Genomic DNA, 15,314 nt, shown 5'->3' on the forward strand with positions numbered 1-15,314 from the left:
CATGTAAAAGTGTTGTGAAGAACCGTGATCATGAAGAATACAAATATTCTCAAGTTCTAAGTTACAAAATCCTTTATTAGTATTCTGCATTTTTGTAATTCATACGTTATGCTCAGAATTACGATCTGTGTGCTTGGGCCTTTAATCTCCACTCATTGGGGAGTTAGACATCAATCTCTGTCCATTGGCTCTGCAGCGAGAACCTTCTCTTCAAAACATCTCACTTTGTTTTCAACAGAACCAAGTCATACAGGTTTGGAACAACATGAGGGTGAGTTAATGACAGAATTTTCATTTCAGGGTGAACAAACCCTCTAATGAATAATCCTAACCTACAAGGGGTTAACATCCAGCTTTAAAATGAAGTATAAAAACATTTTTACAGAGATGATGTACATTTACTCTAGATGCTGAATTGATGCAAAGGAAAAAGGGTTGAACTTGTATCCAGATCCGCTGTAGAATTTGTTCTGAAACTCCACCCTGCATCAAATGGAAAAAATCTATTCAAATTATTTAAACACTTCATCAAGAGTAAATTTTACACACACCTAGAAAATTCAGTAAAGGTGCCAAGATCCCCACAACTGGTGATTGATTCTTCATAGTGTATATTTCAATATGAATATCAACTAATGTAAACTACTACACTTTACTACTAAACTACACACCTTTTGTTAATCACCGCGTCGCCCACCACACACTATACAGCACTTGCTGTTATGACTCATTAGCCCTGCAGGGGGCCCTAATTTGAAGCTAGTATATCTATATTTCGCCAGAGAAAAATGGCCATACAATGGTGAAGGAAGGTGACACCTTAAAAGCACAGTTCATCCAAAAATGAAAATTCTGTCACTTTCTCACCCTCATTTTGTTCCTACCTCTTTTTTTTTTCTTTTTTTTTGAAGAATGTAACCAAACAGATAACAGTAGCCATTGACTTCCATAGTATTTAATTTTTTTTCATTTAGAAGTCAGTGGTTAGTGTCAACTGTTTGGTTACCCACATTCTTCAGAATATATTTTGTGCTTAACAGAAAAAACCTCTTACAGCTTTGGAATGACATGAATTTTATTTTTTGGGTGAACTGTCCCTTTAAGGCCATGAATCAGATGCTTGTCAACTTTAATGATGTCACAATGACAGTGACTATAAAGAAAGAATATTTGAAATGTTTGGTCTTGACATTCTAAATGACTCCTCATTAGGTCAGCTGCAGAAATCCTATGTAATCCAGTAAGATACTGGCTGACTGGAACAGTGTAAGTTTTTTTAAATACTGTAAGTTGTAAGGCCCCCCTGCAGGGTTGTGGTGGTGGGGCAGGGGTGAGCCTATAGGGTGGTAAATGGCAGGTGTGGTGTTGTGTGTGTGGTGGGGAGTGTAACACAGTGATTGACAAAAAGAGAGACGGGGTGGTTAGTCTCTATCAAATGAACCTTACTGGTTTAACGTTATAGCAACCCCACTCGACCCCGTCCTCCGTTTAAAAGTTGTTACATCACTGTTAACACCTGCTATAAACCTTAATCAATGACATTTAATAAACTCACAGAACATAACTATGATTCCTGTGTTGTTGCCTTGTTGTCATGCAATGTTTACTTACAATGGGACTTGATGAATAAAAGTGTGCATACTGCATCTCCATTCTCAGATGCATGTTTGTTAATTGTTGCAGAACAGTACGCGATCACTTGCAATCACTTTCTGTCAGCCTCTGGGCAACACCTGGTTATTTTTATGGTGGTTCATAAGAATTCTGTTTGCGTTCTAAATAATTTACAAAACACTTCAGTATGCTTTTACACTTAATTGTTTTCACTAGACCGAAGCGTTTGCTTTTTTTTATTACGAGGAAATTATTCAGTATTATTTTGCTGTAGCCATGGTTTGACAAAATTCAGAACTGAAGAAGTTTCTCCTTTTTGGAGAAATTTAAGTTGGAATTTACATAGTCAAGTTAACCAAGCGCCAAAGGAAGTGAACTTGATTTGACACCTCGATTCAAATTCAGTTCAAATCCTGGAACTGAATTGTAATTTTAAAAGCACTCCATTTAATCTCATTTAATGTGTCAAATAGTCACCAAACAGACATACTAGTCTGTGCAATTATTAGTTTTGTGGTTCTCAACCTTTATAATCCAAGGCCTACTTTTGTCCAAGTCAATATTTGAAGGCTCTAAAAATACTTTATGTATTTAAAATGTTTAAATGTTTATTTACACATTAAATGTCAGTTTAATGTTGTAAATCTTAAAGTTTTTTTGTTGTTGTTTTTTTAGTCATTTTAATTAAGATAATATAACTAAATCTTACTGGGGCCCCCTAGTGGATCCTGGCCCCTGGTTGAGAACCACTACAAAAGTTGGTTTATTTTTGTGATTTTCTCACCAGTGCAGACGCAGAGCATGCAGAAAGGCTGACAGCCCCTCCATTACCAGCAGGATAGAGACCGTGAGTATGGCAAAGACAGAGAAGATGACTGACAGAACCACAGATCCCACATAGCCTTGCCATGAGAGTGAAATTCTCATCACCATCACCCAGAGAACCTCAGACAGCTCTAATGCACACAAATACAGAACTAATTAAGCATCCACCTTATTTCGCAATGCAGAGGTATTATCTGTGAATGTGTAAAGCTTCCAATTCATTAGCCTAACAAAGTGCAGTAAACACTAAAACTAGCATCACATATTCAAGTTACAAATGGCTGAACTCACTTCTATGAAAAATTTAAGGTGGATAAGTGAACATGAAATACTCGTGGATGCTTGTGAGTGTTTGCATACGTGCATGTGCGAGGCTGAGGGCCCAAAGTCGAAGGTACGAGGCGGTGTTAGAAATGCAGCCCAGGCAGTACTCTATGGTGTGGATCGCCTGGTGCATAAAAACCTCCGTGCAATCAAACTCCTGTAAAGGTTAAGAAGCATACAATATTTTAGTACCTCCTTTATGGAAGAATGAAAAATGTATGCTTTCAACCGGAAAGTTAGTGTTTCTCCTTTTTTCTTGACTCTTTTAATGCTGAGTTTTATTTGTGAAATGTGTCTTGATCTTTTCTCTTTCTCACCTGAACCTCTGTTCCTCCTCCTCCCTCTAGGTCTCCTAGTTGAGCGTTTATAGAGCTGGTGTCTGTGACTAGGGGGCGCTGCTCCTCCTGTAACTGAGAAACGGTCAACACATTTCAATCAGGCACAGTATGGGAGAAACTGCAATGTCGAATATGACAATTGCTTGAAGGACATTCTACACTTCTGTGAAAAGAGACACATTCCCTTATTGGTGAGGGCATCACCTGGTCACTTTGGAATATGCAAATGTATTAGCTAGATCTAGTTATGTTTTGTGATACTTTTATGATTTAAGTTCGAATATATAGTCCTATTTTTGACCCTGGACCACAACATCTGTTAAGTCGCTGGGGTATATTTGTAGCAAAAGCCAAAAATACATTGTATGGGTCAAAATTATAGATTTTTCTTTTATGCCAAAAATCATTAGGATATTAAGTAAAGATCATGTTCCATGAAGATATTTTGTAAATGTCTTATTGTAATATACAGTGCCCTCCAAAAGTATTAGAACAATAAAGACAAAATTGCTCTGTTGGCTGTGGAGTCAAGACATTTACAAATATGATTAAAAGATGAATATGAGACAAAACTACAGAATGGGTCACAGACTCACTGCTGTGATTGTGTGCAAGGGATCTGCAACTAAATAATAGCTTTTAATCTTTTATATCTGCCTTATGTTCAACTGTCCCAATACTTATGCTCACATCAATGAGTGGGATGAACTCTAAAAGTGCTGTTCTTTTTATTTGGTAAAACATGTATGTGTTGAAACGGCTAATAATAAAATGTGACATTCTGTAGTTTTGTCTCATATTCATCTTTTAATCATATTTGCAAATGTCTTGACTCCACAGCCAACAGAGCAATTTTGTCTTTACTGTTCCAATACTTATGGAGGGCACTGTATATCAGAACTTGATTTTTGATTAGTAATATGCATTGCTAAAAACTTCATTTGGAAAATTTTAAAGGCGATTTTCTCAGTATTTAGATTTTTTTGCACCCTTAGATTCCAGATTTTCAAATAGTTGAATCTCAGCCAAATATTGTCCAATCCGAACAAACCATACATCAATGGAAAGCTTAGTTATTCAGCTTTCGATGTATAAAACTAAATTTTGAAAAGACTGGCTTTATGGTCCAGGGTCACATTTAAGGTTACACTAATCGAGAAAAGAATGTGCGGTTGGCCAGACAAAGCTTGCGATATAAATTATGAAAGTTACCCTAATGAGTCAAATCTTGGATAACAGTTATCATGACCCTACTGTGTGACTGTGTCCACAATGATATATATATTAATTATTTTATCAAAGATGCCACAAAAAAAAAAAAAAAACAACAACACCTCGAGCACTACAACACTGAGCACAGAAAAAAAAAAAAAAAAAAAAAGATGCCACAACAGACTAAATTACTTACCGTTCTCCTGTTATTCCTGTGCCTGAAGTACAGGAAGAGTGGTCTTCCCAGTAACAGCACTGGAACTGCCAGCAGTGCCAAGCACACTAATACTCTCTGCACTATCATCTGAAGACAGTGAGATGACATGTATGTATTAGTCATGACAGAAAACTATTGTACAATACCAAAACGTTGAAAGAATCAGTGTACTGAATGAATGTCTCACCTGTCCTGAATAAAGTGGTGGGTTGTCTGGGTTCTCCGCAAACACAAACATGTCAATGAAGTGGATTAGGATGCTGGGAGCACGGTCTGAATCCTGAGGTCCAAACGCGATCCATTTAAACACCACCATGAAGACAAGGTACCCAAAAAGACACAGCATGAACACTAGCTCGGGAATCAACACCAGGAACATGCTGCTCACATCCCCAGAGTACCTGAGGAAAAATACCATTAAAATGGCAAGAAAATATCCACCGAACAGATCAGAGATATGAAGCAAATCAATGTAAACAAAAATGAATCGGTAACTTGACTCACATGTAGTTGAAGAAAGACAAGCAGACTCCAAAAGTCATATGGATGACTCCGATGATGACTGACATCTTCATCTTATAGGAGTTGAGGAAGGTGAGGTGGTTATTGGCAAGGCTCCAGATCTAAAGACCAGGAAACGAGACACAGTCAAATCTAAGCCTCAGAGAGAGCTAGACACAAGGGGGATTTGCTTAAATGCCTGGTTACCGGGTCAATGCCGAATGGATATGGTCCCTGGAATACTCCAGTTACATTCGGATCCAAAGTGAGGTACTGGTTGCTCCTCAAAGTTTCATCACTGAACCAGTCCAGATGAAAAAAGACACAAGTGAGTGTGAGTGTAAAATGAGATCAAACAGACAATAATGAAGTGAAGGATAAGTAACGGGTTTTACAGAGCATAGGTGTGTTCACGTTAGCGTCCTCTGTCTGTTGTCAATAGTGAGTGAGGTATGAAGCACAGCTCACACAGAAGACACTTTCAAACCAAGCAACTGTCTGTTGGTCAACACGGCAAATCTGCTTGTCCAGCTTGAACCCATTTAAACCTGTTTGGGCGAATCTTTAGCCAATTACCAATTGCACAGATTCCTATTAAAATTACTATAAAGGGGCAGTTGTGGCCTAATGGTTAAAGAGTCAGACTTGTACTCAAAGGTAATGCGTTTGAGTGTCAGGACCGGTAAGAAATGTAGGTGGCGCTCTCTTCAACACTCGTTATGCCCTTAAGCAAGACACCTAATTGCTTCCCAGGTGCCACAGCAAAATGACTGCCCACTGCTCCAGATGTTTGTACACAAAGTGTGTGTGTTCAATAATCACTGCTGTGTGCATGCACTTAGATGGGTGAAATGCATTTTGTCTGTGAAAATTTGTCAAACAATGGTAAATGTGAACACACCGTAAACAGTCTTATTCCAAGAAAGCAGGATCTTTATCTGTCTGACCATGTCATAAAGGGAAGGAAGTCGTTAACTTCCTGACAATCAAGGGGATGAATTAACACTGTAGAATAAAGGAATTTCTGTGCTTTGACTCTGGTCTAAGGGTTGTTTGAGACACTTGTGTAGGAAAGAAAATATGTATTTGCAGTTTTATGTAGTGCTTCTAGTGGTTTGATGTACATATTTTAGTAGTGATGGAGGATATAGGGGAGTTTGAGGCTGGCTGTTAGTTCACTCCAGTGAATATTTCAGGGTGGATTTATTTTAAAAAGTTAATTTCTGCATAAAAACATATCCGAAAGGAATTGTTCACCCAAAAATAAACATTCTGTCATCATTTACAATGATGTCATTCCAAACCCATAAGACTTTAGATCATCTTCGATTTCTGTCCCTCCATTTGAAGTCTACGCAACCAAAACACTTATGCTTCAAAAAGTTAATAAAGACACTGTAAAAATAATTCATATTAATTGAATGGTTTAATCTGTCTTCTGAAGAACCATGGTCACTTTATATGAAGAACAAAATTAATTTAGACCTTTATTCACACATATACATTGACCTTTATGTCTTAATGCTCTTAATACCTTTATGAACTTTTTAAAGCATTAAAGTTTTGGTTGCATGGACCAATCTCTCAGGCTTCATTAAATATGTCTTCATTTGAAAGTCTTATGGGTTTGGAATGACATGAGGGTGAATCACTGAATGTTAATTTTTTTGAGGGTGAATTAACTCTTTATAGTCTTGCTCTAAAAAACCTGTTGAACATTCCCACCATTACTATCCTTGTCATTACAACACTATTAAATCTTTAAATTGAAATCTACCTTATGGTTCATCTTTGCCTTGGATGTAATAGTTTACATGTACCTCCAGTTGTAGTGTTGCATCATGGGTTTGAGGTGCCAGCCAGAAGAAAGAGGACTGAGTCCTTTACTGAAGCACTCATTATAAACAACCCCGGTATAGATGGAGAACAACCCCATCAGAAGGATCAGATATCTCCCACCAAACAGCATACGCCAAATCTAGAAGAAAGTGTAAAATTATGTACAAACCTGAAGTGCATTCTAGAAAGTGATGGAGACAGAGCATCTAGAGCGGCATTTAATACACAGAGCCGTAGTTCACTGACAAGCTACGCAATTCGTGCTCAGAATCGCAGATGAATCGTCTGCGATATTGAACGTGATATTGCATAGCTTGTCAGTGAACTACGGCTCTGTGTATTAAATGGCACTCCATTAGAAAACAGGTGATGGAGATTTACCGCTAATCACAGAACCGGATTTACTGACATGCAATATATCGTGCAGCCCTAATTTCTATTTCCAATAAATGCAGTTCTTTTGAACTTTGTATTCACCAATTAACTCCTGAAAGAAAAATTATAATTAAGCAGCCCAACTGTTTTTGATATTAAGATGTATAGAAATTGAACGAAACCTCATTATTGTTATTCCTCATCTTAGGGTCTCTTTCTTCCAGAATCATCCACAGAGCAGCCAATGTCATGAGTAAACCGTGACCAACATCTCCAAACATCACCGCAAACAGGAAAGGAAAAGTAATGATGGTGTACACAGCTGACAAAGGAACAAACACAAGACATTTACTAGAATGGGTTTCCATGTCTTCCGTAGGTTATCTCAAACGTTAGTTAACTAAAATGACTTCCATGTGACTGTGTGTGAGAGTTACCTGGGTTAACCTCTCTGTAACTGGCCACACCATAAGCATCCACAATGTTCTGGAAACTGGAAGTGAATGTGTTGGTGTTAAAGAGTGTTGGAGGAGATGTGGGTGCAGGTAGACGGTTGTAGAAGGAGTCCACACTGCTACCACTCTTTCTCTAAGAAACAGAAAGGACAAAAAACAATCTATTGCAGAATTCACTGCTCCGAATCCTGCTATAAAAGAGAAAATTAGTAATTTTCTGCATTGCTATCCCTCGCCATCTATACTTCTTCAGTACTTAAAAATTAACGCTTGACTTTTTTGTGACATATTTTGTGTGAAACAGTTTATTAAATTGTCTTATCTCACCGTTCCTTCTATCAGAGCGCTCTGGAGCAGGGGGAGTTTGGCCACGGGGCACCAGGCCTCTGCGATGAGACACTTCTCTGTGACTGAAGGGCTGCAGAGGTTGAGCACCATCTGCACAGCTTTACACTTCTGCACACGTATCTTCCACTGTGGCATCTGACACACGCAGCGAGACAGCAGCTGCTGCATATACTGCTCCGTCTGAGACAGCACCTGCAGACAGACAAGAGCATAGTTAAATACAGTTTTTATTTCATTTTCCTTTTTATATTATTTACTAAATATTCTGTGCACAGCTCATCAATGCACATTTTTTTTAAAGTAATATTATATACTACTGTTCAAAAGTTTGGGGTCTTTTGGGGAGAAATATCTTGTGCTTACCAAGGCGGCATTTATTTAGTCAAAAATACAGTAAAACCAATAATACTGTGAAATATTCTTACAATTTAATATAATTGTTTTGAAATTTTAATATGTTTTAAATTATACCTTGTTTCCCAAAAGCTGAAATTTCAGCATCATTACGCCAGTCTTCAGTGTCACATGATCCTTCAGAATTCATTCTAATATGCTGATATGCTGCATTTATTATTATTATCAATGTTGAAAACAGTTGTGCTGCTTAATATTTTTATGGAAACCTTTTTTCAGGATTCATTGATACATATAAAGTTAAAAAAAAAACAGCATGTATTTGAAATCACATATTTTGTACAATGTTAAGCTTAACTGTCACTTTTGAACAATTTAATGTGTCCGTACTGAAAAAACTATCAATCAATCCCCAAACTTTTGAATGTTACATATCCCGTCTCACTTGTAAATATATCAGATTACAAAAGTAAAATGAGTTGCAGACTTTCTGTTTTCTGGTCTTTCCATAAAGAAGTACCACTTGTTATTTTTTTATTGAAAGCAATCAAATTCATACATTTTAAGTGATTCTACAGTCCCTGAAAATGTTTTGATACCACTACATGGTCTTATTTCAAAGTGAGTGTCATTGTGTAATGAAAGGAACATTCCAGTCACCATTTTGATGTCTACTATCCTGCTTTCCAGCCCCTGAAGTACTCCTTCTCTCTCCTCCAAACCCTCTGGATACACAAAGGTATGTGTGTGGAAACTATGAAAAGAGGGATATGTGATATCATGAAAGTGTACTATAGTAAGCTACAATTAAATTAAGCTATAAATGTACCAATCACAGATCTTCTTCACTTTCTGCCCAATCTGCTCTCCCCAAAAAGAGATCACAAAGACAGTCCACTGAATCATCTCTCCCTGTGGGCAAGAAAAACATATGTATATGGCCAGTTTCATCAAAATGAGTTATGTGATTCAGTTAATGTAACTCTCTTACAGTGTCTGGCACTTCCAGCCTTTCCTCCATCTCCCAGAAGTCTACAATGATATAACCACGACAGGCCCTCCACAGCAGCCTCTCGAATGCTGGAACCTTCCATGGATGGACCACGCCAGTGACAAAACTGTGCAGGAAAGATGTCAATAGCATTATTAATGTCTTGTTACGTACTTGTTCACAATGTGAAAATAATATTTCGACTTACTGCCTAAAGATGCAGTCACACTTACCACTGCTCTGTGAAATTTTCTGTTTAAATTGCAGTCATTTCAATAGAATTCTGCGCAATTGCTAGTTTTGGTGAGGGCTAAAAGTTTCCTACGCAGATTTTGTTCATGTTCAAGTTGAAAGTGACTTTAGAAAATTTTGTCTAAACAAGTCGTTACTTTAGTGATACTTCAGTGATATTCTGTCTCTTGTCAACAGTCTGGAGATATATAAAGCACAGCTCACACAGAACTCCATTGATCTATTAGAATGACCCCATTTTGCCTGGAAAAATTCATAGAACAATGGTTAATGTGACCATAACATTCACATTTCATCCCTTTTTAATGATATTCAAAATGATTCACTGAGATTCAAAAGATACTTTATAATGGAAAAAAGTTCTTTGGAATATTAAAATGTTCATCACATTCTCTTTTAGATGGATATTGTCCTCACCTCAAACGCATATCTTGCCTGCTGTCCAATAGTGCTGTTGTCTCAAGAGTCGGAGGTGGAACCTTGAGGAACATTATGAGAAGCATTGGTAGATATCTGAGAGACATGAAGGTAAGCAGGCTAAGAGCTGGATTTTTACCTGTGAGGTTGGTAATAAAATGCTCTGCTTCAGGACCCCTCTGTACTGACTGAGCTGGGTCAGCTGGTTATGTAGACTGTCCCTGTTCCTTGATACCTACATGCAGACTGGGTCAAGATCACCACTTGCACTACATGATATCCTTTCTGGAACACCAGATATTCATTTAGCCTACTTCTCTTTTCTCCTCTCACCTCTCTGAGTTCTCTGGCCAGTCTCTCGCTCTCCTCTTCAATGGAAAGCAGCTCTCTGGGTTGTGGGGCTGATGGGATTGGTGTGGCTGTAGGTAAAGGCCCTTTCAGAGGAGGATAGAGAGAACGGCTGATCACTTGCTCCAGATACTCTGTGGAAAGGAGGGAGAGGAAAACATGTTGTGGATGTGCACAGTGATAATGATACAAATATTTGACAGATGATGAGTGTCAAAGAATGAGTACAATAATTATATTATACTTGCTGAATTGATAGCTGGTCATTGAAAGGTGAATATTTTATGATTACATAAAAATATGGATCAACAATGGTTGGATTTAGAGACTTACTGAAGGTTTTCTCCAGCTCCTCACATCTTCTCAATTCTGAAACAAACTTCCTTTGAAAGGCATTCACATTTGGGTTCAGCTGTGAAGATTGGGTTCAAGAGAGACAGAACAAGAGGGGAAAAGAGCAAGACAGATTGCAAATGTGATGGCAGTATATGAGCACAAATTTCTATCTATAGACATAAGCTTGGTCGATAAGATATTTAGGTTTTTTTAAAGAACTCTCTTATGCTCACCAGGTCTGTTTTTTACTGTTATTATTATTAAATGCAGTAAAAACTGTAAAATTGTATTATACTTCAACATAATATTTATATCTTAATATTGTAAAAAGTCATTTATTCCTGTGATGGCAAAGCTGAATTTTTAGCAGTCATTACTCCAGTCTTCAGTGTCACATGATCTGTCAGAAATCATTCTAATATGCTGATTATGCTTAAGAAACATTTATTTTTCCAGGATAATTTGATGAATAAAAGTTCAAAAGAAATACAGAACATCAACAGAATATTATTATAACAATGTAAAAAAATGTATCTCTCACTTTTGATCAATTTAATGTGTCCTTGCTGAATAAAAGCATAAATAATAAAAAAAAGCTTCTGAAAAGTAGTGTATCCATCAAACTCACATCTCTGAATTCGACTAAGCCCAGCTCCCCAAGCTCACTGACGCAGTTGTAAGCTGAACCTGCCTGGAGGAAGAGCTGGACCAGACACATCTCCTCACTTCGGAAGAGGCATCCCATGATAGCCTGAAACATAATGTGTTCAAATACCAGACCTCAACATTAAACTGCAACGTAAACATTACAACTAAAAGTAACTGAGCGATAAGTACATCCATATCATGCAAATTAAAGAACAAATGATAAGTCTGCTTATTTGTTGCATTTCTCTGGCTTATACAATGACTAATGGTCATTATTGTGCATAGAGGATATTTATCTAGGGTAGCTTTTCTTTTCATTTTGATGCATAAGGGTTGTAGACAGATCGGTTGCATGTGATGTTGGTTAGTTGGTAATCTAATTGAGATTTCACAGGGGATTCGCCCATGCTCATGTGATGAATAAACTCATGAAAGAGAAAGAATCTCATTTAGAGTCATCTGAAACTCATCTGCTAAGGCATCTATGATCGGTATCCTATTATAAATATGAGAAATAGCGGAATTACAGACGTTTGGGAATAAAAATGTAGCATTATGCGATAAACTATGAAAGCTCTTACAGATTTTAGCATTGAAATATAATTTATTAAAACAGATACACCTTTATAAACAATAATCATAAATGTAGGCTATACAATATTGCAGTTTAAGGAATTTTCTCGCATTTACCAGAAAGCTACAAAGAGATGCATTAATTGTCTTTCAGCACAGTGCATGCTAAAAGCATTTACAGTGATCATTTTAGATATTTAATGAAAATGTGGAATGATGGGAATTGATGGAGTCTGCCTGAGAGCACTTAGCCTAATAATCGCAGCAGTGTCCCATTACTGCAGAAGCATGGCGTAGCAACATAAACAAACCCCGACGACCGACATAAATGAGGACAGCTGTGAACTGAGCTAACGCGATTCAGTTGCTTCTGAATCACCTAGTTTATATAAACGGTATTTATAGTTTCAGTGTATTTGTACAGCATTTTATAAATGCATTCAATTCAAATGCGCTTTAAACTGCAAGCCGATCTTACCGTATGAGAGATGATGGATAGATCCAAGGTGATAGTTGTGGGGAAAAAAATTATCCACAATTTGATCTCATGATCGGATGTATTCTGAAGCTGTGCGATGTAAACAGCAGATCTTTGAGCTCACGGCCTCTCATTACTCCAGCTCCAGTCACTGCCATGTGATTGAGCCACTGAATTAGACCTGCTGCAGCACATGAGCCAAGAGCATGCATTCAGTCCCTGGAGAGGAAATAATCATGCCAGCTCAATGGTGAAAGTATTTTTTATTATTTTTTTTTTACATTTCTAGTAACAAAATAAATAGTGAAATGACTATATTTGATAAATGTCAATGCATTTATGAGAGAAGCAATCCTCGTTAAATACAATTTTAATAGAATTAGGAGAAGATAATTAATACAAAAAAATTCAAAAGAGAAAAATTAAAAAGTAATATCTGCAATGGCAAATGTAAGATATCCAACCACATCAAAGTAAACCATTTTGATTTAAGCTACATTATTAGCTCTTAACGCATTGTATTTTTTCCTTCTATTTTGGAAAAAATCAATGGAGAGAATTTATTTTAATATGTAATACTTTTAATTGTAATATATAATTATATTTAAATGTATAAAATACTGTGTCTGAAATACATAAAATACTCTAGTTTTCATTCACTCAGAATGCTATGTTAATTCTAGCATGGCCTAACAGACTCCGTTCAGTAAAAACAATGAGAGAATGGCATAGAAATCAAATCAGTGAAGTACTGTGAACCCTTTTCTGTGGCCAATTACATGCTCTGAAAACTACACTGGTATGATCCTTTAAATTCCAGATGTTCATCTGACAGGCAGCCTCCGCAGTGCCAAAGATAAGATGGTCGGAATGGAAATGAGAAGGAGTGTGAAAAGCTTTATTTACATGTGAAGTATTGTATATTATGTATTGTATTGTTATATGTACTTTAACATAATAATATATAATAAAAAGTAAGATAATCCAGTTCTGATGATAAAAGGAGGAGCAATGACAATATGTAAACTGTGATACAATATTTGCCACTGAGAGCAAGAATTTGACCACTATGTCTTTAAGACAAAGCTCAGTATCACAACACAGAGTGCCTCCTAGCATGAGGAAGATGTGCAGGTGTGTTAGTCACCTGTTCCTCAGAGGAGCTGACTGGTAATCTCTGGTGGCATGAATAAAGAATCACAGCAGCCTCATGAGCTCTCACGATCTGCATTCAGTTGCCACAGGCAACACACCAAAGAATACAGCACTATAACTGGAGGATCACATGGAAGGTGTAGGTAAAAAGTGAAAGTTAGGGAATTGAGTACAAACACCTTTAACATTTAGTGAGACAGATAATGTTTTCGAACTACCATCGACTTTTCTGTTTCCTTTAAGATTAAAAGTTATGTGAAATAAAAAGGGTTGTTGTGAAATCCATAAATGATAAGACAGTATGGCAACACCTAAATTACTATAAGATAATCATTTCCTTTTTGTCTAAAACGACCAGCGTCCATTCCAAAGACAATATTAAAAGTTTAAATATTCAGTAAAATTACAGAAGCAGATGTTTTCATTTTCAAACCATATTCAGAAGGAAAAACTGAGGAATTATAGAAGCCTGTTTCTTTACTGTATGTTACACCTCTCTTCATCTCCTTGCACTGGCTACCAGTGGCAGCTCGCATCAAGTTCAAGACACTGATGCTTGCATACAGAACTACCACAGGCTCAGCACCCTCCTACTTCCACTCACTATTACAAACCTACATCCCCTCCAGAAGTCTGAGATCTGCTAGTGAGCGACGCCTTGTGGTACCATCACAGAGAGGCTCAAAATCACTCTCCAGAACATTCTCGTTCACCATTCCTGGCTGGTGGAAGGATCTTCCCACCCCTATCCGGAATGCCGGAACCCTGTCAATCTTCAAGCAACAACTGAAAACTCATCTGTTTTGGCAGTACTTGACTTCATCCTAAACTCAAAAAAAAAAAAAAAAAACTCACTCTTTCGCTCTATCTTGCTCTCCCTCCCTTACTAGCTTGTACTTATTTGAACAATGACTGAGACTTGGTGTTACGAGCACTTCCTCTGTCTGATTGCCTCTTCAAGATGAATCGCTTTTTGTATTCCCCAATTGTAAGTCACTTTGGATAAAAGCGTCTGCCAAATGACTAAATGTAAATGTAAATGTTCTGAATTTTTCTTGCGACCTCTCAGGATTGCAACGAATGCCGAATTGCGAAATGTTAACACACTTGTCGCAACAACCTTTTTTTTTAAAAATCTTGTTGCAGAAACAAGCTGCCATACAATACCTCTTTATCGGGATCTCTTTATGAAGACAACAGGAGCTATAGCATAAATCTCCTTAGAAACTTTGCTTATATTTAATGAACTGATGCTACTGTTTCTTAACCATTATATTATGTTTTAATTGTTAAATTTGTATTTAGGCATATGTAACAAGGCATACCCTATGCATCCCTCCCACAAAGTACTCATGAGCATAAGCATTGCACTGAGACAGATGTATCCTGTTGGGTTTGTTCAGAGTATTGACAGCCTGAATTGGTGTGGTCCTCTGTTAGGGCTTGTCCATGAATGGAGACAACTAGCTGTTACAGAATATAGAAGGGACAGCTGAAGGCTGAAGCACTAACATAAATAGATGGCCTAGTCTCCTTTATATTTGGGAATATGGAATTAGGTTTGAGGAATAAAATTAATTAATTGGTGTGATGACTAAGTTAATTACCCCTGTATTTATTTTAAAATGACTAAATCAACATCAAATTTTTGTGTTAAAGCCAAGGCATTAAAGGAAGTACTTGGTTAATTACTTGGAAGTTCCAAAAATACTCT

General features: G+C 37.2%; 1 protein-coding gene across 2 annotated transcripts; it reads right to left on the minus strand.

The window, feature by feature from the left end:
- Positions 1-56: 56 nt before the first annotated feature.
- Positions 57-12,617, minus strand: tcirg1a (T cell immune regulator 1, ATPase H+ transporting V0 subunit a3a). 2 transcript variants are annotated; one of them, XM_079421541.1, is made up of 21 exons: positions 12,446-12,617; positions 11,375-11,497; positions 10,744-10,822; positions 10,396-10,544; positions 10,202-10,297; positions 10,063-10,124; positions 9,394-9,520; positions 9,232-9,314; positions 9,063-9,156; positions 8,028-8,240; positions 7,683-7,833; positions 7,428-7,567; positions 6,852-7,009; positions 5,239-5,329; positions 5,035-5,153; positions 4,718-4,931; positions 4,510-4,617; positions 3,081-3,173; positions 2,800-2,920; positions 2,399-2,570; positions 57-483 (listed from the first exon to the last, which is right to left on the minus strand). In XM_079421541.1, exons 2-21 carry the CDS (start codon positions 11,489-11,491, stop codon positions 399-401), a joined length of 2,472 nt encoding a protein of 823 aa, XP_079277667.1. In that variant the 5' UTR covers positions 11,492-11,497; positions 12,446-12,617; the 3' UTR covers positions 57-398. The 2 variants fall into 2 exon arrangements, with proteins under 2 accessions (XP_079277667.1, XP_079277668.1); XM_079421542.1 differs by having other exon boundaries at positions 59-483; positions 3,081-3,167.
- Positions 12,618-15,314: the final 2,697 nt, after the last annotated feature.

This window comes from Barbus barbus, assembly GCF_936440315.1.
Source record: "Barbus barbus genome assembly, chromosome: 7".
In the NCBI taxonomy this organism is placed as follows: Eukaryota; Metazoa; Chordata; class Actinopteri; order Cypriniformes; family Cyprinidae; genus Barbus; species Barbus barbus.

What these genes read in the sequence shown, in the direction of transcription:
- tcirg1a (XM_079421541.1), bottom strand. Translation starts at nt 11,491, where the DNA reads ATGGGATGCCTCTTCCGAAGTGAGGAGATGTGTCTGGTCCAGCTCTTC. An exon ending in ATGCAACACTACAACTGGAG is followed by an intron (nt 5,330 to 6,851) that starts GTACATGTAAAC and finishes GGACTGGTTCAG; the next exon opens with TGATGAAACTTTGAGGAGCA. An exon ending in ACAGGAATAACAGGAGAACG is followed by an intron (nt 3,174 to 4,509) that starts GTAAGTAATTTA and finishes ACCGTTTCTCAG; the next exon opens with TTACAGGAGGAGCAGCGCCC.